The 25682-nt window shown below is 41.9% G+C and overlaps 1 protein-coding gene across 3 annotated transcripts in view; it reads left to right on the top strand.

Annotated features, from left to right (window-relative positions):
* SORL1 (sortilin related receptor 1) overlaps positions 1 to 25682 on the top strand; it is a 231647-nt gene that overhangs the window by 11268 nt on the left and 194697 nt on the right. For all 3 annotated transcript variants that reach the window (XM_075604362.1, XM_075604363.1, XM_075604361.1), the window contains exon 2: positions 20605 to 20721. In XM_075604362.1, coding sequence (XP_075460477.1) covers positions 20605 to 20721 — 117 coding nt within the window. The remainder of the gene's footprint in view (positions 1 to 20604; positions 20722 to 25682) is intronic.

Below are 25682 nucleotides of genomic sequence, written 5' to 3'. Positions count from 1 at the left end.
TACTTTGATCTAGAGCCAGCCGAAGCTAACGTCTATGCAAAATTGAAGTTCGAGATCCTCGCCCGCCTCGGCGTAACCACGGCTGTTCGCGCCCAAAGGTTTCACGCATGGTCCTTCACGATGGATAAAGCCACCCGAAGCCAGATGTATGACCTCATCCACCTCGCCCGGAAGTGGCTACAACCCGAGATCAACTCAGCAAGCCACATCGTGGAACGGTTGGTCATGGACCAGTTCTTGAGGAAACTTCCCTCTGCCTTACGCCATTGGGTCAGTCGGAGTGACCCCCACAATGCGGATGAGCTTGTGGCCCTCGTAGAAAGGTACAATGCAGCAGGAGAGCAGCCGCAACCCACAGTCGTGGAGCAACCCCACTACCCGAGGTTCCAGGACTCTTCCAGAGACGGTAAAAGGGTACCGGGGTTAAGGGGAGCTGAAGAGCGGCGACCACCTTCACGCAGCACCAGCAACAGTGGTTCGCACACTAAGGGCAATAGCCAACATGGGGAGCCGGGAAAAGGCTCTAAGTGGGACACAGACTATGTACCTAAATGTGTAAATTGTCATGAGAGGGGCCACACAGCAAAAATCTGCCCACTAAATGATGAGCCCATGCAATGCAACAGCGTGGAACCTTATTCGCTGTTGTCCCAATGTATGCGCCCTAGCCCAGAGGACCCCTTGAATAACCATCTGTGGGCATCTGTAAAGGTTAATGGTAGGAGGGTTCGGGCACTTCTGGACTCTGGGAGCATGGTCACACTAGTGTCCGAATACCTCTTGCCCATTAAGAAGAAACAGGGAAACAGTTCACAAAGAATGGCAATTTGTTGTATACATGGGGATAATCATGAATATTCCACTGTTGATGTTTTTTTTGAAACAGAGTTTGGTTCTTTAGATTTCAAGGTGGGTATTGTACCCAAACTGGCACATGATGTGTTAATAGGGACCGACTTTCCCCATTTTCTAAAAATGTGGTCCCCCGCTCAGAATAGCGCCCAGAGTTCAATAGCGGACCATAACGAAGTATTAGAAGAAATAAATCCTTTCCCGTTTTCAGAAATGGAGGTTGACGAGGGCCCAAATAAGAAGGGGGAAAAGGAGGAGTGCTGTAAAATTCCCTTCCCCATCACTACTTTGGTAGGGAATACCCCAAATCAGGATGTTGATCAGACACTTACCACCCCAGAACCGGATAAGACCCTCGCTGACCTAGAGGTCAGTCCTGGGAGTTTTAAGAAGGCCCAGTGGGAGGACCCCACATTAGAGGTAGCAAGGGGAAATATACGGGACCTGAATAGTACTCTTGGCCAACCAGATAGGTCGCTTGCTTACCCCTACTTCGAGGTAGACAACGACCTAGTATATCGGGTTGATAAAAGAAAATCAGTTACAACTAAACAATTGTTGGTACCACGGACATTCCGTAATGTAGTGTTACACCTCGCACATAGTCATCCATTGGGGGGACACCTAGGGGTGGAAAAGACAAAAGAAAAGTTTCTCCGAAGCTTCTATTGGCCTGGGGTTCTGGCAGAAATTACGAATTATTGTTCCTCATGCCCAGCATGTCAGATCACCGCCCCGTTCAAGGCGTACCGCAGCCCATTGGTACCCCTTCCCATAATAGAGGTACCATTTGACCGGATTGCTATGGATCTAGTAGGACCCCTAATAAAGTCTGCTAGGGGACATCAGCATATATTGGTAATATTAGATTATGCCACCCGATATCCGGAGGCAGTTCCCCTACGTAGCACCTCTGCCAAAAACATAGCAAAAGAGTTAGTAGTTCTGTTTTCCCGGGTTGGAATTCCTAAAGAGATTCTATCTGACCAGGGAACACCGTTTATGTCCCAAGTAACAAAAGAGTTATGTAAACTCCTAAAAATCAAGCACCTCAGAACCTCAGTCTATCATCCACAAACAGATGGTTTAGTGGAAAGGTTCAATAAAACCTTAAAGAGCATGTTACGGCGGGCGGTCGATAAAGATGGGAAAAACTGGGATTGTTTGTTACCGTACCTGTTATTTGCCATTAGGGAAGTTCCCCAATCATCCACAGGCTTCTCCCCGTTTGAACTATTGTATGGCCGACACCCAAGGGGCTTACTGGATATAGCCAAAGAGACTTGGGAACACGAGGTTACCCCTTACAGAAGTGTAATAGAGCATGTTGCCCAGATGCAGGACCGCATTGCTGCAGTCCTACCCATAGTGAGGGAACACATGGAGAAAGCTCAAGAAGCACAGAGGAATACGTATAATAAGGGTGCTAGGGTCAGAATTTTTTTTCCAGGTGATAGGGTACTAGTTCTGGTTCCCACCGTGGAAAGTAAATTCCTTGCTAAATGGCATGGGCCATATGAGGTCTTGGAAAGAGTGGGAGAAGTAAATTATAAGGTAAGACAGCCAGGTAGGAGGAAACCTGAGCAAATTTACCATATAAACCTACTCAAGCCCTGGAAAGATAGAGAAGTCTTGTCAACCCTAGTAACCCCAGGTCCGTCAGAGAGTCAAGAAACTGACCCAGAGGTTAGCATAGCTGAAACCCTGTCCGTTCATCAGAAACAAGAGGTTCAGAATTTAGTGAGCAGAAACAAAGAAATCTTCTCTACACAGCCAGGTAGAACTAGCGTAATTGAACATGACCTAGTCTCTGAACCGGGGGTCCGAGTTAACCTTAAACCGTACCGAATCCCAGAGGCCAAAAGAGAGGCTATAAGTTTAGAGGTTAAAAAAATGCTAAAACTAGGCGTAATTGAGGAATCCCAAAGTGGGTGGAACAGCCCTATAGTCTTAGTCCCAAAGCCAGATGGTACAACAAGGTTTTGTAATGACTACCGGAAACTAAACGCGGTGTCAAAATTTGATACTTACCCTATGCCCAGGGTAGATGAACTTGTAGAGAGACTGGGCAAAGCCCGATATCTCACAACCCTAGACCTAACAAAAGGGTACTGGCAGGTTCCCCTCACAGAAAGGGCAAAAGAAAAGACAGCCTTCTCAACCCCAGACGGCCTCTTTCAGTATAGGGTGCTGCCTTTTGGCTTACATGGAGCTCCCGCCACATTCCAAAGAATGATGGATAAAATTTTAAAACCACATGCTCGGTATGCTGCTGCCTACCTGGATGATGTGGTAATCCATAGTGAAGATTGGCAATCCCACCTTCCAAAGGTCCAAGCTGTGCTCGACGCAGTTCGGTCTGCTGGAGTAACTGCTAACCCCGCTAAATGCACCATTGGTCTGGAGGAGGCCAAGTATCTGGGGTATTCTATTGGCAGAGGTTTACTCAAACCCCAAACACTCAAAGTGGAGGCGATACAAGGTTGGCCAAGGCCAGTTACAAAAAAACAAGTAAGGACCTTTTTGGGGTTAATTGGGTACTATAGAAGGTTTATTCCCAATTTTGCGACTAAGGCAACCCCACTAACCGACCTCACAAAAGCAAGAGGACCACTTATGGTAAAGTGGTCCCCCGAAACCGAACAGGCCTTTAGAAGCCTGAAAGAAGCTCTCTGTGCCCAACCAGTGTTGGTCACACCTGACTTCTCCAAAGAGTTCGTAGTCCAAACCGACGCATCTGAGGTAGGGCTGGGGGCGGTACTCTCCCAGGAGTCTCAAGGTGAGGAACACCCCATCCTTTATTTAAGTAGGAAACTAAATCCCCAGGAGAAAAATTACTCCATAGTAGAGAAAGAGTGTCTCGCAATAAAGTGGGCTGTAGAGACGCTCAAATACTACCTGTTGGGGAGAAAATTCCGGTTGGTCACAGATCATGCACCCCTTACCTGGATGTGTCAAAACAGGGAAAAGAATGCTAGAGTGACCAGGTGGTTCCTAAGCCTACAACCCTTTAAATTTTCTGTGGAACACAGGTCAGGGCACAAACATGGCAATGCTGACGGGTTGTCAAGGATGCACTCCCTAATATCCATGGTCGCTCATCCCTCAGGGTCTGAGCTGGGGGGGAGGATATGTGACAGAAACCAGGGGATGGTAATAAATTCCATATATAGGGCTCCCAGGATACTGAACAGTTTCTATCCTGTCTGGCCTGGGAGTGCAGCCTTATAATACATGCACTCCATCCCACAGTTTTGGGCAAGCGCTGGAACTGAGGGATTTCTGTCACCTGTCATGCTAATTAGGAATCAGGTATGAAAGACTGATTTCCTGTTTGCTCTGGTCTCTTCTCCAGAGCCTGGAAGGCTGCTGAACACAGTGGGGAGAAGCCCCTTCCCCACACAGGTTCAATTGTTCTATTCATTTGGCTAAGTCTGCAAAAGTACCTTGTTTTGTTGTTGGAAAGTGGAAAAGCCACTTCCACCCTGAGTTAGGGAAATCTAAGTTAAGTTATCGCTCAGGTGAGCAGCTTTTGTTTTGATGTGTTTTGTTGTATGCACTGTGGCAGTCTCAGTGCCTGGGACTGAATAAACCAGGCACAGCCTGTTTAAAGGAACAGTACGTGACGTCTCCTCATTTAACCTACCCCAAAAGACCGTGTTCTAACCGTCCCGGACAAGCAGCGGAGCCCCGGAGTAAGCTGTTTGTCACAATATATATATATATATTATTATCAATGTGCATTATTCATGATTATCCACCGCCCCTCAATTTCCATCTGACAGAAGAACTTAATAAAGACTGCATTATGAATTATTATTCATGATTATTTTTATATTTGTTTTTTTTGTTCCTGATAAAATAAATATTTATTTACATTCATGATAATCATAATCACTGACAACAACCCCCCCCCCCACACACCTACAGTACACCAAAGAAAAAGAAAGAATGACAAAACATGAATCAGTTAATTGTTTTTTTAACTTTCAATTCTTATAGTGCTGTGCAAATCAGATTTACATATCAAATTCGAGAAGGGATTTTCCAAAGTGTTACCGTAAACAAAGCCTCAAAGGGTTGTGGGGAGGGGGGGGAGTTGGGTGAGTCATGCGCAGTAATCAGCTAGCTCCCATCTCAAAGAGGATTACACACAGGCGCATAGAGAGGTGATGCTCGGCTAGGGACGGATTAAAAATACAATGGCAAGCTTCAGAAATTGAATGACTGTAGATAAGAGTTTCAAATCCTTGAGCGAGCCTTGTGTGTGTGCATGGGGGAGGGGGGTACAGGGTACAGCTGCAAGAAGGATTAGCTGTGCAGCAGTTCAAAGAAATGACATAATTTCAAAAGGCAGGTCATCATAATAATTTGATCCCTACACCCCCAAATACAGTATATAAAAAGCACAAAATCAACCATGTGCAGTCAAACGCACAGGGTCGCAGTCAAAAGCTACAGCACAGATTGAATATCGTAATATCAAGATGGTTTTTGCAGGCTTGTGGAGAAAATAAAAATAAAAAATGAGAAAAAAAATAAATATTTTTTTGGTCACTCACTCAAGCAAGCAGTGGTGAATTTACAGGCGCATGCGCAGTAATCATCAGCTATCAAGCAGGAATGTGATTGAAACCAGAAAGACACACATTCAAAGGAATGGTGTGGGAGAGGTGTACTGCACTGTAGAGTAGATAAGACGTTGAAATACCCTGCAGTGCAGTACATTATCCTGTGTGTGTGTGCAGGGGCGAGCGAGGGGAGAGCGCTGTATATGCTGAAATGTGATACTGTTACAGTACTGTACATGCCTATGCGTTTCAACAATTTTCAAATGAGACATACAGCACTGCAAATGCATGTATAAATATGCAAATTTAGAATTACTGCGCGCGCACACGCAGACTGTGTACTGACGTAGGTTGAACTGCTAAAGTATTAGACTTCCAAGACAACAGCTCGCGAACGCCCCCCTGAGTTTTTAGACGGTATTGCAGTTTTGCAGACAGCTATAATAAAATGCTAATATTACGAGCGCTAAAATACGCAATTCACTCCGGACCAAAAAAAAAAAAAAACGCATCTGCCCGAGATTATCAGAGCGCCGCGGATCCGGCCGCATTAGGATAAAGGCGGCCGCCACTGTAACCTGTCGCTGTTTGCTTTCTTTCTATTTTTGAAGCACAATTCCCCCCCCAAAAAAACTGTGTTTATAAGGTGATTGCAATGGGAAACAAACTCATGTCACCTGTTTTGTAGGACCCTGGCGTAACATTGTAGTCTTAAGGTATGTTAAAGCAGCAATTCACCTGACTTGCCCTCCTTTTTATTTACAATTTTTTTTTCATAGGTTGAGCTGGGGTGTCTTCTATAGCTGAAGTGCACCATTTTCAGCTCTAGAGGCCCCTCGGATCCTGAGATACTCCCAGCTGTTAAATTGGTGCAAACTTTTTTTAATTTAAAAAAACAAAAAAACATGTGCGGTAGTGTCCAATCGTCATTAACGCACTTTAATAAAAACCCATCAAAGTCTCTCCCAGTTGTTAAATTGGTGCAAACTTTTTTTAATTACAAAAAAAAAAACCTGAGTACCCTGCAACGTCACAGAAATTGCTCCAAATTTGCTGTTTTTAACAGGCAGTAAGTGTAACCGTTTGGTGATGGGGAAAGGAAGTCTGGCTGCCCACTTACCAAGTATAATGAATATGGAACTGCTGAGCAACATAGTATTGCAGACATTATGCTGGGATTTAATAAGCTCAGATATGAAGCATTGTACCATGAAGGCATCATAGCAAAATATGTAACTCCTAAAAATGCTTATTCTCCTGGGAAGAACATTCATGTTCATATTCCTATACATCGTGTGTACAGTTTTACTATACTAAACTTGGATATAAGCAGGGGTTTTACTACTTTGCTGGCTATTGTGCAACTGTCTATGAGGCTCTGTTGCCAAATGTATATTGTTCTGTAATGGTAATTTCGGTATAAAATCCTATCCAGGTAATCTGATTTCCACATGCTGCAGGTGTTCCTTGCTTCAGTCTATTTACATTTTAGTTTCAATGTATATGAGTACTCTTGTAAACCAGAGGTTCCACTAACATAACATGTTGCATAAAATTGCTTGAGATGCAACTTTTCAAGTGGTGTTTTGTACAATGACTGAATGTATGCAAGAACGGTAAAGCAACTTTGCCATAGTATAATCAATGTCTTTTTAGTGCATACTCCATAAAGAAAATATTAAAACAGAAAATAGTGTGGATTTGACAAAACTCACTTTCTAAGCTTATATTTAGATCCTGATTTCATAATTGCTTTTCACAGGTTCTCAGACTAAATCATAGTTTAATTAGCTAAATAATTTTCTGCTTGTTTTAATGTCCACTTAGAAAAACAAGTTGCAAATCTGTGTATAGAATACAATTATACCTGATTGTACTTCTGTAGTAGCTTTAGAAGCATCAGAAACTCTAAAAATATATTATTCTCATATGTGAAAAAACAGAAAGTGAATCCCTGCGAATCTCCCAATTGGGCTAACAATAAATGGGCAAACAAATATACATAGTGAAACATAAGTCTGTAAGAAAAAGGAGACTTTTGTTGCATTCTTTGATCAAATAATGACAAGCCTGCTAACCAACGTCAAGGTAAGTCTCAGGTCCCTATGCTAAATGCATACAAATGTTCTGTGAATATTATGCTCATGCTTTCAAAATTTTAATTGTAAGCAGGATGGCTTGCTGCAAAGGATTCTTACAAATTACTTTTTCATATGTGCTCTATTTTGAAGAAATAGATTTTAGTTGCGACAGCTTGTCAAATGGGCTAAATCAAAAGCATCGGCTATTACTTTTCCTTTTCAACTTAATGTAATTTAGTATTGATTTTGCTTAAAGGGAGGCATAACCAATAATTAAGTGACATGTAACGTTGCACTGCCAGTACCTAAAAAGAGAACGGTCACCAGTACACTGAGTCTTTATAAAGTAAAGACTCTGCCAGTCAAGAGAGTGCCTTGGTTATTACTGACCGCAAGGGAATCCTGGCGTGACTTCGGCAAAACATTCCCAAAACCGTAAAAAAACAAAAAGTGAACTGCAGTGTGTTATCTCTCTGGACTGCAAGTAAACTTGCCACAGAGCACTGCCCAGGCCTCGGCTGTCTGCAGAAGCACCTGCTCTCTACACGAGGTATCCCACCCGTACTTGAGACATAACAAATCTCAAAGGTCTGTGCACAGTAATGCAAAAACGTAATGGAATCTGGAAGCAATGGTACCTCTGCTAACTCAGAGGGCTCCCAGAAAGCACACCAAACAAAACACTTGCAAAAATATAGCAATTAAAAAGTAGAGTCACAAACCACGAGCCAACATGGTCAGACGATTGCTATTAAACTAAGAAGTTTAATAGGACGGGTACAGTCCACACAGGTTACAATAAGCAGCAGTAAAATAAAATGTGAAGGCACATACAAATCCTAATACTTGGACTGTAGCAGTATGGGTGCCTCCAGCCAAAGTAAAATCCATGGGGATTGGAGTGGGTCTTTGGAGCAGGGCTTGCTTACAAGGATTAAGGTATAATATAATTCCAGTGTCAGTCTGCTCGAAGGGAGGTTCTTTAAACTTCTCCCGTTTTAAATATATTGTGGTTCAAATTGCCAAATCATGAAGTTTCTAGACAGTGGTTTGGGCCAATAAGGGGGCAAGTTGTCTAAATCTGCTCCTAGGTCTAATGGGCCAATCGGGAACACTGGGCAGGTATTAGCTGGCAGCCTATGGAGTGGAATTTTTGAGCAAAGGGAGCTCTCCCGGTGGGAGACCAGTACATGTAGGTGGTTGGATGCTGCAGTGCGTGGGGTCTGGAGATGGATGATGGCTGCAGGGTGCTGGCCACAGCAAAAGGACTCCACAATGCCCCAAATTAAATTGTCCTGTGACAGCCATTAAATTGTAATTGAGCACAACAAGCTGTGGACCTGCCTGAAGGAAATGGGCACACCACCACACCTGACCGAACTCATAAGATCACTTTATCAAGACCAAGAAGCTACAGTCCAAACGCCATACGGAGACACAGATTGGTTCAAGATCGGAAAGGGCACACGCAAAGGATGCATCCTATCACCAGCAGATTTCAACATGTAAGCAGAAGCTGTCATGCGGCGAGCAGGCCTGTGTGAGCCCAAGATTGCCGTGAAAATAGGGGGCAGAAACAACAACCTCCTCCGATATGCCGACGATACCAGAGATGTGGTTGTGTAGCGCACAGCATCCAAAAACGAAAGCAGGTCTGGCGAAAGCTTTCTTTATTGTTAGCAAGGCATAAAACAGAGGGACGCAACCCTTCAACGCGTTTCGTGCATAGCACTTTGTCAAGAAGTGCCTTTACACGATATACAGCCACTTAAATACAAGAGATCGGTCAACTCTCGCGATATGTGAGTTGACCGATCTCTTGTATTTAAGTGGCTGTATATCGTGTAAAGGCACTTCTTGACAAAGTGCTTTGCACGAAACGCGTTGAAGGGTTGCGTCCCTCTGTTTTATGCCTTGCTAACAATAAAGAAAGCTTTCGCCAGACCTGCTTTCGTTTTTGGATGCTGTGCGCTACACAACCACATCTCTGCAATTTATCCCATACGGCGGCACGCATTGGAAGGGAGACTCTGTAGGTGAACAAGGAAGTGAGTACTTAGAGGGGGCTATCCCAATGAGGTGAAGGAGGGTGTCCTAGGGCAACTTCCCCAACCTTCAGGGCTTTCTGGTGCCCCCCCCCCCATCTTTATGGACTGAGTATACAACCAAATGATACCTTAATACCCAGTGTTCTCCCTTTCCTCAGAAGCACACACACAGAACTGTGAGCACCATTGTTCTATTTCTAACACTGCCGACGATACCACCCTGCTGGCTGTAAACAAGAAGGCTCTCGAACATCTGATCGTGAAAGTCAAAGAAGAAAGTGAGAAGGTTGGACTGCGCCTGAACATTAAGAAGACAAAGATCATGAAAACCGCAAAAAATGCGAAAGTTAATATCAAGATCAACAATGAAGAAATTGAAGTGGTTAAAGATTTCATCTTTCTTGGCTCCAAAGTTGATGGCGACTGCACCCCTGAGATCGAGAGACGGCTGACACTTGGAAGAAATGCAATATCTGATGCACCCTGGACAACCTGACGGATCACTGCCCCTTCATCTCTGAGAGATTGATGGACTTCTGATTCGAGTACAGATACCGGATGGTGGTGATTTTGTCACGAAATGCTTTTAATCCTTGTACCCTTGTGAGTTCATTTCTTCCCCCTCCCTCCCTTTCCCATAATTAAATATACGGTTTTATACTATGGGGCGTGCGCTCTCTCCTCTCTCTTTTCTATATCTCTCTATCTCTAGCTCTCTATCTATCTCTCTCTCTCTCTCTCTCTCTCTCCATCATCTCTCCACCATCTCTCCACCATCATCCTCCCCCATCATCCCCCCCCATCATCCTCCCCCATCATCCTCCCCCACACACTCCCCATCATCCTCTTACACACACTCCCCATCATCCTCCCCCATCATCCTCTTACACACACTCCCCATCATCCTCCCCCATCATCCTCTTACACACACTCCCCATCATCCTCCCCCATCATCCTCTTACACACACTCCCCATCATCCTCCCCCATCATCCTCTTACACACACTCCCCATCATCCTCCCCCATCATCCTCTTACACACACTCCCCATCATCCTCCCCCATCATCCTCTTACACACACTCCCCATCATCCTCCCCCATCATCCTCTTACACACACTCCCCATCATCCTCCCCCATCATCCTCTTACACACACTCCCCATCATCCTCCCCCATCATCCTCTTACACACACTCCCCATCATCCTCCCCCATCATCCTCTTACACACACTCCCCATCATCCTCCCCCATCATCCTCTTACACACACTCCCCATCATCCTCCCCCATCATCCTCTTACACACACTCCCCATCATCCTCCCCATCATCCTCTTACACACACTCCCCATGAGTCTTTTGAAATTCAGTATTGAAGGAGAAAAACCTCACTTGCTTGTTGATTATGTTTTTCTCTCTGTTGCTGTTTGTGGAAGGTCAGGATCCTCCAGTGTGTGGTCCGCTGATTTGGCACAGAAGTAGGTAGGGTTTGCGTTACACCACCAAGGAAAAAACAAGGTAGAGAGGGCAACTCCAAAGATTTATTTATTTATAAAATGTTTTGCCAGGAAGTAATACATTGAGTTGCCTCTCGTTTTCAAGTATGTCCTGGGCATAGTTAATATGACAAATAATACATGGTTACAAATACAGTTACATAAATGAACAGGGTATACATTATATACAATACATTGCATGCACAGTTGGAGAAGATGTATATTATAGGCTTATGTAACAGTTACAGACCAGATTAAAATGTGAGACAGCCTTAGTTTTGAAAGAACTTAAGCTGGTGGTGGATATGAGAGTCTCCGGTAGGTTGTTCCAGTTTTGTGGTGCACGGTAAGAGAAGGAGGAGCGGCCGGATACTTTGTTGAGCCTTGGGACCATGAACAGTCTTTTGGAGTCTGATCTCAGATGATAAGTGCTGCATGTGGTAGGGGTGAAGAGCTTGTTCAGATAGATGGGTTGCTTGCCCAGAAAGTATTTGAAGGCAAGACAGGAAAGGTGAACTTTGCGCCTGGACTCGAGTGATGACCAATCTATTTCTTTGAGCATTTCACAGTGATGTGTGTTGTAGTTGTATTGGAGAACGAAACGACAAATTGAATTGTAGAGGGTGTCAAGCTTGCCAAGGTGGGTTTGGGGTGCCGAGCCATATACTATGTCTCCATAGTCGATAATTGGAATTAGCATCTGCTGTGCAATACGCTTTCTGACCAGCAGGCTTAGGGAGGATTTGTTCCTGTAAAGTACACCTAGTTTATTTGGTCATAAAAAAATAAAATAAATAAAAATGGCAAAAACGGGCCAACATGTTTCATATCTGATGGTTTAGCCTGCTTTGACAGTGCGCAGCCAATTCATTTCCGGGTTCGCGTTACACTTAAATACCCTGAGCTGAGGGTTATTTGAATAGGGACCTTGACAAAGCGCTTGCAGCGCAAAACATGTTGGCCTGTTATTTGCCCTTTTTTATGATCAACTAAACTATCTTTGGAGTTACCCTCTCTACCTCCATTTTTCCCTTGGTGGTGCAACGCAAACCCTACCTACTTCTTTTCTCAACTAAGTATCTTCTATAAGAAGTCAACATTTCAAAGTGAATTCCAATCGGCTTCCGACCAAATCACTCCACAGTATGATCCTTTTAAAAATTTGCATCTAAATCCAAAGTGGTATGGAACGGGGACAGCTGACTGGTGCAATATTACTAGATTTTGCAAAGGCTTTCAATACTGTTGTTCATGCTATGGTTTAACGCTTATTTTCCAGGAAGATCCCAATGTGTTTATCTCGGGCTCCAACACTAACCAATTGGAAATTACCTATTGGGTCCCCCAAGGCTCTGTTCTGGGACCCTTCATTTTTTCTGTCTTATAAATTATCTGTCCACATCTTCTCTGTATATGAAAGCTGCTGATACTATTTGATATGCATGCAGTCGCAAGACTCTGTCCTTGAAAATGTACTTCAATCTGCTTTCTCAAAGGTTGAAAATATGATCACCCAAAACTGTTTTTAAACACTGACAAAATAGTCTGATGTTTGGGACAAAGGCTACAATTTGTAAGCTGCCCGTGACAGAGCTACTGATTAGAACCTGCTCTAAAACTAACATTGCCTCAGTTACTAGCTTTAAATATTTGTTAATATGGCTTGTCTCCAATTTAACATTCGGTTTGCATATTGACAAACTGATATCCAAAATCTATTCCAAACTGGGTGTACGTTATAGAAATAAATCCTTCCTAAGACCATTGGTCAGAAATCGCATCACACAGCAGATGCTAATGCCAATTATCGACTATGGGAATAAAGTTTATGGTATATTCAAACATGACATTCTTATCAACCCATAAATGCCATTTTTGTTTTACTAGGTAACTTCAACACTCAACAATGTGATATGCTAACTGAGCTCGGTTGGCTATCCCTTGAGTCCAGAAGTAGCGTACATATTTCCTGTCTTACCTTCACATACTTTATGGACAATTTACCAAATTATCTGAGCAGGTTTCTCGCCCCTACTGTACACAACACTCAACTCCTTTTGGATCCATCTCCAGATACTTGCTTATAGTCCCACTGTTCAATAAAGAATTTGGTTGCTCTTCCTTTTACTGAACACCGCACTGCTGGGACCATTTCTCTGAGTCCCTCAAATCAGTTTCATGTGCAAGTTTCTTCAAGACTAGCTGTTTCCCATTTGATTAATGAGTAACTGACACTCCAATTTTACGCGAATAGAGTGGAATTCAGGAGTAATCTCACCACCAATATCATTCGTTACATCGTTATATTAGAGGCATATCTTACAGTATACCTTTTGGATACTACATCCATTAGCTGTCTCAGACATGCGCTACTATTTAGGTTTTATTTAGTTTGTTTTCGAATAATCAATAGCATTTTATTATTTTGAATTTTGACCATTAGTGAGTGCATCAATAGGGATTCTTGTTCTGTTTCTCTCCTGTTTCCCATTTGAAACATGTTTGTAACTGTAAATTGTAATGTTGTCACCTTTACTTTGTTCTCAGGACATAATTGAAAACGAGAGGTAACTGTTAATCTATCGTTTTCCTGGTAAAAGTTTAATAAATAATAACCTGATGCTTAATGTTGCACAGATCTTTTTCTAACTTTTGTTTAAAAATCTTCAGCTTTAAGCGGTTTATTATTTCCCTGGCATCTGCTGCTACCCTGGCAAGCCTTGTTGTCTTAATGAGTGTGAATGGCAGTGACCATTTTAACCTCCCAGGAGACAAATTTCAAACATCACAATTCACCAGAATTGAACTTCAGAATTTAAAAACGGCAGCCTACACAGTTTAAAAAATAATATATTTATTTTTATGGTGGCTAGAGTGGATTGCATCTAATACTGTAGTTAAAGCAGCAGCCAGTTCCTCCCGCATATAGTGCCCAACCTATGGCGCGGGGGTCCAGGCCTTGGCCAGTGGCGGAGTGAAGCCCACCCAGGAAGCCGGTAGCCATTAACTTTAAGGTTGCATTAGATTGAAGTTGTAAAAAGATGTAACCTCCCCACAAAAACTTTACTATAACAAAATGTACTACCTTTTTAAAACAGTTAAGTTCTTCACAATTCGGTCTGGCAGCAAAAGGTTAAAGACTTTGTAAGATGCAGGGCAGTACTGTAGATGAATATTTACGCAAAGTAAAGATTTCTCAAATAGATACACATTTCTGATATTGTGCCAACAGACCTGTGCTTCATATGAATAGTACTTTTATTTCTTTTTTTTTCAAGTTGGGTGAAGTTTAAAAAGAAGTGATTTGGACAGGGGGAACATTTTCGTTTTGGTAAATTAGATCACTTTGTAGGAGAGACGAAAAAAAATGAGCTTGCGCTGTCATGAGGTCATTGATCTGTTTATGTCCAAGGGTCTCACTATATTTTTTTTGCTTTGTATAGAGATTTTTAACCTTCTCAGTAGAGCTTTCAATCTAATTTATGGCGCATTGGGAGATAAAGTGGCTGACACTTAAGTTCATACCGGGTTTACCCACTTCAAAGACGGCTTTCCTACCACTATGCTATTTAGCACATAGTAAAGCAGGAATCACTGCTAGTTTCTTTTTTGTTTTAATGTTTTTGATGCCGGTGGTCTGCCATTCAGGGGAGACAAAATGGCATCCAAACTATGAACCAGCAGGGAGCCACAATGTATGATGATGCAGCTTCCTATGGGATGAACACGTGGTTATCTTAAATAAAAAATAAAACAAGGAAGTGCACTGGCACCAAAAACTGTGTATCGGGAACGGGTTTCATGCAAGATGGGCCCAATAATATGATGACTGGAAGGGACATATTGAGAGCAGAACAGCTAAAAATGTTACTTGTCCACCACAGCGCTGGAAAGACCATGGTTGCAGATGGACTGCATTGGTGGCATAGTTGTTAATCCCCACTCTCTGATTCCCGTTGTTGCCTCAGAATATCTTGCACAGCACTACATAAAGGACGTGACTTTTAAAAGCCGTGCTGTTATTAATAAGTGTACCATTACTACTGCTGCTCTACATGCATAGTCCTTCCCTTTTGTGTGTATGTATATGTGTACACACACACTTGTGTGAAAAAGAAAGTACACCCTCTTTGAATTCTATGGTTTTACATATCAGGACATAACAATCTGTTCCTTAGCAGGTCTTAAAATTAGGTAAATCCAACCCCAGATGAACAACAACACATGACATATTACACCGTGTCATGATTTATTTAACACAACTAAAGCCAAAATGGAGAAGCTGTGTGTGAAAAACTAAGTACACCCTTACTGCTTCCATGGGAATTAAGATGCTAAGTAGCAGACGTGCTGCTAATCAAATGCCCTTGATTAATTGATCATCAGCAAGTGTGACCACCTCTATAAAAGCCGAAGTTTTAGCAGTTTGCTGGTCTGGAGCATTCAGGTGTGTGTTAACACAATGCCAAGGAGGAAAGACATCAGCAATGATCAGCGTCCCACCACTGCCACCAGTTAATATAAGCCTGTCATGGTAGACCAGGTCTTACCAACACATTTAATACCGGATTCTGGATTGAGCGCACAAGATGGGCAAAATAAATTGTAATGCATTTCCTTTTAAGACAAACACACAATATTCACAATTACAGTCAATAAAACACTTACTGGGATGGGGAAACGAAATCAAATGTCCACAGAGCGAATCAAAGTCTCTGGGCATCCCTGCACGCATGCAAGTGGGTGCGCGGTTTGAGTCCTGCGACAGTCCTTGGCTAGGGGCGCAACTTGCCAGTCCTATATCTCCGCCAAAAGGAATTCTTTCGTAAAGTCCTTACAGGATTTGTTCGGGAATCCATAGCTCAAACGAATTCTGGAAGAGGGTGCAAATATTCGTTATGATATAGGTTAACCCCTCACACTCCATAACCGCTGACGCTAAACCTTGGACTTTTCTTGGTTGATCTTGGGTGAATCTGACCTGGGACTGGGCTGCAGGCATTTTTATAGGGTTACGGGTCCTATACCTAACATATACACCCAATCCTCTTGTGGGAATAATTTGCCCCACCTATCCCAGACTTGCCAGTACCTTACAAAGAGGGCAGAAGTTGCTTCCCGGTTTACACAGAGCATGTGCTAACCTCACACCTGAACTACTTGGCATACCGGGCCCAACCTCTTACCTGGCGACAGTAAGTCTGGGGTTTGGCTACCAAGTGTGAAGTGCCCATACTGCACACCAGTATCTGGTACTTAACAATATCCCGGCCACCCTAACACCTAGGATCTCTGAGGCTTTTCAACTCCGGACTTCTCTTACACACGGTAGCACCATCTTAGCAGGGTGCCCTTTGAAGTCCAGAGATGAAAAATCCCTCAGCTCATTCGTTAACATATGGGCATGTTTAATGGATTTATTGTCGGACCGACAGAAAGGGTTTTCTGCCTTTGCATTTAAAACACCATTGAAATACAGTATGTTTATAAATGTATGTTCTGCATGTGTAACAAATATAAAATTCATATGTATGTTCATGGTACATGTGTAACTGACTAATTTTTGGAGTGCAGAGTGCTAGCTCTTTCCTAGCGCAAGTTTACACTTAATTGAATGGGCTCTGTGATGTGGTTTGTGGTTTGACCTATAATTGGTCTGGGTTACAAGCCGGCATACAATGTATCCGTGTTGGCTTTTGATCGGTAACCGCAGACACACGCCAACAATTCAGCTTAAGTGGATAACAAGACCGCTGGATACATTTTTACAAGGTGGCACTTCAGCTAGACCGCAAACCACTTATCCAATTGACTTTGCGGTTTAGAGGTCTACGGCTTAGGAAGTGATACCCATCTTCAAAGCAGTCATTTATTCACAGGCACGCTTCTTCACTTAGTGCTTGGTTCAGCATTAGAATCTCCCCCTTGTGTCATCAATACAGTTAGCACATTTTCATTCATTCATTGAACTGCAGCTAGCTTCAGAGCTGCAAAATAAAGACAATAAAGGTAGTGCAGGGGAAAACATAGGCTGATGGTTGCAATACATTTTAACCCCTTCTGTCCCAACACGGTTTTTAGAGTTAACCAGCCGGGCATAATACCTTTTATTATTGGCCTGGTTAACCCGCTCACCGCCACAGCCATTTCCAAACAATTTAAAGTCCATCATTCTACAGTGAGAAAGATTATTCAAAAGTGGGAAAACATTCAAGACAGTTGCCAATCTTCCCAGGAGTGGACTTCCCAGCAAATTCACCCCAAGGTCAGACTGTGCAATGCTCAGAGAAATGGCAAAAAAAACAAGAGTTACTTCTCAGACTCTACAGGCCTCAGTTAGCATGTTAAATGTTAAAGTTCATGACAGTACAATTAGAAAAAGACTGAACAAGTATGGTTTGTTTGGAAGGGTTGCCAGGAGAAAACCTCTTCTCTCTAAAAAGAACATGGCAGCACGGCTTAGGTTTGCAAAGTTGCATCTCAACAAACCACAAGACTTCTGGAACAATGTCCTTTGGACAGACGAGACCAAAGTGGAGATGTTTGGCAATAATGCACAGCGCCACGTTTGGCGAAAAACAAACACAGCATATCAGCACAAACACCTCATACCAACTGTTAAGCACGGTGATGGTGCAGTGATGATTTGGGCTTGTTTTGCAGCCACCGGACCTGGGAACCTTGCAGTCATAGATTCAACCATGAACTCCTCTGTATACCAAAGTATTCTAGAGTCAAATGTGAGGCCATCTGTACGACAGCTAAAGCTTGGCCGAAATTGGGTCATGCAACAGGACAATGATCCCAAGCACACCAGCAAATTTACAACAGAATGGCTGAAAAAGAAAAGAATCAAGGTGTTGCAATGGCCCAGTCAAAGTCCAGACCTCAACCCGATTGAAATGCTGTGGCTGGACCTTAAGAGAGCTGTGCATAAACGAATGCCGACAAACCTCAATGAATTGAAGCAACGTTGTAAAGAGTGGGTCAAAATTCCTCCACAACGATGTGAGAGACTGATAAAGTCATACAGAAAATGATTGCTTCAAGTTATTGCTACTCAAGGTGGTTCTTCAAGCTATTGAATCATAAGGTATACTTAGTTTTTCACACATGGCTTCTCCATTTTGGCTTTATTTTTGTTAAATAAATCATGACACGGTGTAATATGTCATGTGTTGTTGTTAATCTGAGGTTGTATTTACCTCATTTTAAGGCCTGCTAAGGAACAGATGATTGTTATTATGTCCTGATATGTAAAACCATATAATTCAAAGAGGGTGTACTTTCTTTTTCCCACAAGTGTGTGTGTGTGTGTGTATATATGTTTATATACTCACACACACTCACACACACACACACACATTCACACAAAGAGAAAAAGAGAGGCATACTCTCCTAGTGTAATAATGCTTAGACAATTTATTACACTATTAAAAACAACAGTAGTTCAACTCACAAACGTCGGCTGGCAAATCACATTTTTGAGTATAATAGTCAGTCCCCCAACTCGGCTGTATATACTCAAGACCGCTTACACACGTTTTAGTCTGCGTTGTACGTCTTCAGGATCAACCGGAAGTGGTATCGGTGCCCGCCAAGCTCAGTCCCCCGGCTGAGTTGTAACTGAACTCGTAGTTTTGTCAAATTTCTGTAACTGACCCACGATTAGTAAGCCGGGTTGTCCTTTACTGGGCTTCACACATTACAGTCCTGTGACAAAAAGTGCAGATTTGCTGGGAATTTTGACCGGCTTCAAACATGGCGGCGCCCTGTCACTGATGCCACCGGGAGCCCCCAGCGACGCCGACTCCCCCGCATCTGCCCCACCGGAATGAGGGTAAGGGAGGGGGAACCGAAGGACCGGGGAGCCAGAGGGGACCTGGCTTTATATATATATATATATATATATATATATATATATATATATATATATATATATATATATATATATATATATATATATATATATATATATATATATATATAATCTCTTTATCTATCTATATCTATCTATATATATTTCTCTTTATCTATATATATATATAGATAGATAGATAGATATAGATAGATATAGATATATATATATCTAGCTATATATCTATTGTCCACTTGTCCGCCAGTTTTCACACACCCTGGACAACTAGATATTTCAAGCTCTGCTTAATGGAAAAGGAACAACTTCTCAGTTGCAATCAACCTTTATTTGCTAGCCACCACGATTAAGAAATTGATATTTTGTATATTTTTTGCAAGTTTTCTACAACATTCTGTTTATTCTCTTGACTGCTTGTGAGCTGACCTTTTCAGTGAATTGTCTATCCGTAGTAATTGCAACCTCTCAACTGGTTTTGGGGGAGTTGACTATGTCATCAGTGTATGTGTGTGTATTTTAAATAATGCATTTTATCTGCCATGTAAAACAGCAGACCATGCAGTTCAATGTTGTATTGTTTTGTACTGTATTCTTTGCAAAAGAGGGGTCTTGTGCTGGATATGCAAAACTCTCATTTCTGTATGTTATGGTTGGTTATCACAGAAGCTCTCCGTTTTCAATACTTTCAATATTTAACCTGGGAGGTTTCATAGCAAAAGACACATGAACGGGATAATAATTTGAAATTAGACTAGTTGGGAAAATCTATGAAAGTACTCTTTATAGGGGCATCGCAACGTACCGAATCAAAACAAAATTGTATCCGACCTATCGTTCTATATAGTTGACTTCTTTAGAAAGTTACTTTTATGGGTGGCAATCTATCTGAGATCTGACTCCAAAAGCGTGTTCGTTGTCCCAAGGTTCAGATGGAACAATCTACCGGAGACTCTCACAGCCGCCACCAGTCTAAATTCTTTCAAAACTAAAGCTATCTCACATTTTAATCTGGTATGTAACTGTTACATACGCCTATAATATATATATTATCTCTAACTGTGCATGCAATGTCTTGTATATAATGTATACCCTGTTCACTTATGTAACTATGTATTGTAACCATGTATTTGTCATTATTACTCTATGCCCAGGACATACTTGAAAACGAGAGGTAATTCTTAATGTATTACTTCCTGGTAAAACATTTTATAAATAAATAGTGATGGTGCTAATCGTGGATCTATCTCACAGAAACTCCCATTGAAGTCAGTGGGAGCATCCTTGCAATAGTGCCACGATCAGCACCATCGCAGTTTAATGAACAATTCCCTGAATCTTAAGGATTCATGAAACATTTTCCCATCAGGGGTGCTGGTTTGCAAATTCAGAAGTATATTGCAAAGTCGACATGTGAACCCCTAGATTTAATATGAAATAAAAATGAACCCATGTGTTTTAGTATACTGTAGTGTCAAAAAATCAAGATAGACCTTCCATTTCACAGTATAGGAAAAGGGCAGTTTTAGAGAAGAATATTCTTAATCTGTTACTTTCTAGGTTCTACTTGGTAACACAATTTTAAAGTTGGTGATTATATTTGTACTGAAGTATGAAATATGATTTTTATGCACTTGGTGTTTAATTTCTGCACTCCTCTTACTGACATCTGTACTACTGTTTTATAACAGGTCTACTTAAATGACTCTCACAATCAAATGGTGGTCCATTGGGCTGGAGAAAAAAGCAACGTGATAGTCGGATTAGCCAGAGATAGTCTGGCGTTGCTTGGTCCTAAGAGCAGCGATGTAAGTATAATTTGTTGTCTTTCATTCTGTAGCTAACATTTGCTTTTTCTTCAATAGCAGAAATGCTTAAAAATATTTCTTACATTTTTCTTTGTTTACATGAGATGCATTTATTATTTTTGTCACCAAAAAAATAATAATCTACCTGGATCCATATTTGATTAAGGACTGTTAATGTGGCACCCAACCTTGTGTTTTAGTGGTGACTGGGATTACGGTATGTGAGACCTGTTTGATAAATTTGCTTTACGTTTGTTGCTTGTGATTTGAACTGATTATACGAAAATCATTGACTTATGTTGTACAGCTGTGTGTGCATGGTAGTGTTTCAATATTGCTTACTATGACTGACGGTAGGGGGTAGCCAGGCTATCAAATATAGGTTTAAGCCCTGTTTGTTTACATCCGTGTGTTGGGTTTATAGAGTGTCAGCTCTTGAGCTCAAGGTTGGTACATGCATTACCTGTAATTGTGTGACTCGCCACTAGGGGTCCCCGTTTCAGCACAGCCCAGAAAGGTAAATGGGGCATAGGGATGTGGTGTGTCCCTGAAACAGTCAAGGGGGTCCCTAGGTTAATGGGAATACCCAGTAAATGCCCAGGTCGCCCAGAACAGTATAGATGTTCTGGGGGGTACTCCAAATCATCTATAAGTTTGTGAGGGGACTTTTAGAATCCGTAGTCAATGCAATAGTGGGTGGCTAGTGAAAAATAACATGCAGCTTTTTACTCTATTTCCCATACCAGACAGACAGGTTTTTAAAGTGTATATTTTATTAACAAAGTGTGTTAAGTACATGTATGCTTTGTGCACATTAAAATGAGGCACAGGGATGAAAAGTGTTCCTGTAGCTGCGGGAATCGCTAGGTAACATAGGGATACCCCAGTGAGTGCCAAGGTGTCCCAGAACCTGTATTGGGTTTGTGGGCTTTGGAAGTCCCCTGTAAAGTATAGAAAAACCTGACCTGTTTTGGGTCGTTTGCGGTTCCCTGTGTCGTAGAAACTCCACATTTTGGGAGTGTAAGTTTTAGGTGGGATATTGGGGCGAAAATGTATTCCTTTTGTTTGCAGCAGTTCTGGGGGCCCAGCTACTGTTAGTTCCTGATTCTCCCCGGCGTGCAGGCACTATTTGTGGGTTCGCGGAGTGAATTACATTGGGGCTGCACTGTGTCCCCTAGAGTCCTGGTTTTCGCGCTCAGATATCCCCAACTAATTTCCACACGTGTGTATAAGGTTCCACAACGTTTATACTTTATTAAAGTATGGTTCAGAGAGTGTTAAACTGTATGTTTAAAAATCCATGTAGTCAGCCTAAGGCCACGTTTATAGGGCCAGCGACGCGACCGATGACATCGCCACTTGCAAAAGTTGCACTTTTGTTTGGAGCGACGCCGCTGGCGACAAGGCCAGTGACGTCATGAAGGGGGCGGGCAGAGTGCAGCAGGCGCTCTGTAATTGGTGTACAGACAGTCACGTGGCGATTCTCTCCCAAATTTCAATGGCTTCCAAATTTTTGTCGCTCCGTTGCTCTTACTATAAGCGCATGCAACGGATTCAATGTATTTGTTTTGGCGCGTTGCCGGGCACTATAAGCGCAGCCTAAAGCATTTGCATGAGAGACATGATGTCTACCTAGCCCTCTGGCCTTAAAAGAAATTCAGGTTATGGAGGTGTCTGGCCATTTAGTAGCAAGGAGGGGCAGAGGAAAAGGCCCTAACAGCCATTTGGGTTCTGTCAGACAATGCGGAGCCTTTCCGGCAGATAGCCAAGCTCCTTTCTCTGACATCAGCCAAAAGCCTGTCTCTGATTGGCTGCTGAGAATATTCTCACAGAGGTATTATAACCCCTTGCGCAATTTAGATTGGTGCTTAGAATCTTGGATAACTATCAAAGTCCAGTGAGTCAAATTCCAGATCTGGAGAGAAGGGAGGTGTGGCGTTTGGAACTGCAGGCTGATTTCAGTTTCAGGACATTCAGGCTAATTCTCAGAAGAAAATATTTAGGTTTCCCTGCACCTAGGAGCGTAGTTGTGTACCCAGTTCCTAAGTAAGTGTGTTTTTTGCCTGGTTTTTTTTTGTGTAACATTGTGTGTTTGCCTTTTCCTGTGAATACATTTTCAATTTATTTTATTGCTATTGCTTTTGCTCAATGCATGATCCAGATAAAAAGGTGTAGATGCATGGTCTCCAGTGAGAACGACTCATTTTCAATCGGCTATGGAACAACTTCTCAATGTCAGGAAAGCTCTGAGCTCCGTTCAAACAATTGGCGGTCACAGGCTTCCCTGCCATAGACACTTCACAGCATATTAAATAGGAACCTATATGGGAAGCTGTGGACTTTCTGTAAGTACTTTCTTATGCATCTAGATTTTTTTTATCATGTTTCTTTTTGCCTGTTGACAACTCTTTAATCTTTGTGTGTGTGTTCGGTCTACATTCCCCCCCCCCCCCCCCCTGTTTGTTGGTCTGGTCAGGTATAATTGTTACCGATTCACTGCTATCATGACTAATCTTATGCTACATGTTCATTGGGATGCACTGAGCCTTGTAGCAGAAGGTTACATAGCAACCACTGTTTCAGGTGTTGAGTCATATGCCTGGAGGGATTAACTGGTTTTATGGGTAGAGAAACTAAAACCCAGACTGAAATCATACTTACATTAAAAAAAAAAAAACATTTTTCTATAGGGATTTTTTTTTTTACGTATTATAAGTTTTGAACATTTGTGCTAGACTTGATTTAATGTTTAGATGAATAATATGAAATCAGCTTGCTTTGCTTACTGACAATATTGATCAAGAATAGCATGTGCGTGCCGGAGGGAAAAATACATTTCCCAGGTGTGTTTAGTTCCTGGTATCTTTGTCCCTCTTGACACGGGACCAAACGATAAGCAGAAAAGCCCCAGGGATTCAGAACAATAAACTGCTCCCTCCCCTAGGGATCCACTCCTTACACGTTTTGGTTACTGGCCTGTTGAAATGTCACCTGTGTATCATATCAAAGCACAAAGCATACCATTTTTCTTTTAATACCAGGAAATAGTTGCTTTCTTTTTATGCTTCCCTCACCCTTTTTGTGATTTTTAAACTTGTTGCTTTGCAAAACAGTGAGATGCATGTCCCTTTGCCGGGGAACTGTTTAATGATAATAATAATAATGTAATACTTATTGTAGAATATATAAAGTAGACTTTAACCAGTGGCCTAAATGTGATGGCAGTAAGGCTCACACTGCCTTTTATTTTGACACCAAAAGTTAAACTAATAAAGACTGTTTTTCAGAAAAGTATTACGGTTTCAAAAAGAGTATTAAAAAAAAAAAAAAAAAAAAAAGTTTATTTACATTTATAAAAAAATCTTTTATTTATTTTAGAAAGGCCCTCCATTTTTACTGCATATATTACTTAAATGTTTCTCAAATATATTCCAAAGGTCTTTACCCCAAAGATTAATTTAGATCGGTTTTAATAGGGCACTGTACCACTACTTTTTGTTTTACTTACTTTTTAAAATCCCAATAAAAACAATGGACAAAAATGAAAAAGTGGGAGGGGAAACAATATTACAGTGGAAAAATAGAAAAGACAAGAAAATCAGATAAAGATATTAAATACAGGACATACAACAGTAATGTTACATGCATACATTCCAATATTGAAAGGATAGAGTAAGTTTAAGTCTATGTTTTCTACAGTTAGAATTGATGGAGAGATCTGGAGCTGAAGAGAGAAAAAAACAAGGCCATCTACTACAGAGCTGAACTTCAGGTCCTAAATCTTTTCACAGAATTTCTAATACTTAATAAGAAGAAAAAAACAAGCTTTACCATAGAACATAGCTCACAAAACATATTTATAGTTTGCAAAATAAGTAGGATGTAATTAATGATTCACAATGACACATTTATGAGCCACAATGATCCGAGAGGTAGATAGAGTATTTGCTTATTTACTGTAGTGTTGGCCTATGTAGAAGGCAAAACCGGGGATCCGTATGTATTTGGACACCATCATTCCTGTTTATTATAGGGTTAAAGAGGAGGATTTTAAGGCAACGCTACCGTATGTGAATAAAAGACCCAATTTGGCCACAACCTTTCCAACTTAAAGGGAAAATGCTTTATAATACTGGTGCATATCGAAAGCCTGATCTGTCTAAAACAGGATTAATCAAAATACTGAAACCACCCCAAGAATCACCAAACCCTTGCGAAATTCAGCATTCCTAGAAAAAAGGTCCAAGGAGGATTGACGCGTGTGCTCATGTGCGAGTGCACAAAGTGTTCAGAAGAAACGGGAACCCTTTTTTGTCATATTTTGCAGTTGCAGAAAATGTTTCATAAAAAGTTGAGCAGTTATAGGTCTGTCATAGTACAGTACATTACACAATAATTTGATTATTTAATACATATTTTTGGTGTGTGTGTGTGTGTGTGTGTGTGTGTGTGTGTGTGTGTGTGTGTGTGTGTAATATATATATACAGACATACATATACACACATTCTGATGGACACGTGTATCGATCTAGATCAGGGTGGGGAACCTTTTTTCTGCCAAGGGCCATTTTGATATTTATAAAATCATTTGAGGGCCATACAAAATGATCAACTTAAAAATTATCCTGCTATATTTGGTCAAACATTTAATGAACTCACCACTAATGTGATGGCTGGAACTGCTTCTCCTTGGGTGACTGATTTGACTCTTGGGTGGTGGGTGACTATGACTGACTGCGGGTTGGTGTCTGTGCACACGCATATGCACACGCGCGCGCACACACACACACAGAAATCGGGCAGGGGGGAGGGAAATCAGACTCTCAGACTCTCTCTCTCTCTCTCTCTCTCTCTCAGACTCTCTCTCAGACTCTCTCTCAGACTCTCTGACCCACTCTCTCTCTCAGACTCTCTGACCCACTCTCTCTCTGACTCTCTGACCCACTCTCTCTCTCAGACCA

The sequence above is a fragment of the Ascaphus truei genome, chromosome 6 (genome assembly GCF_040206685.1).
Source record: "Ascaphus truei isolate aAscTru1 chromosome 6, aAscTru1.hap1, whole genome shotgun sequence".
In the NCBI taxonomy this organism is placed as follows: Eukaryota; Metazoa; Chordata; class Amphibia; order Anura; family Ascaphidae; genus Ascaphus; species Ascaphus truei.
The sequence above is the reverse complement of the archived record's forward strand: the minus strand, read 5'-3'. Positions and strand labels throughout refer to the sequence as shown.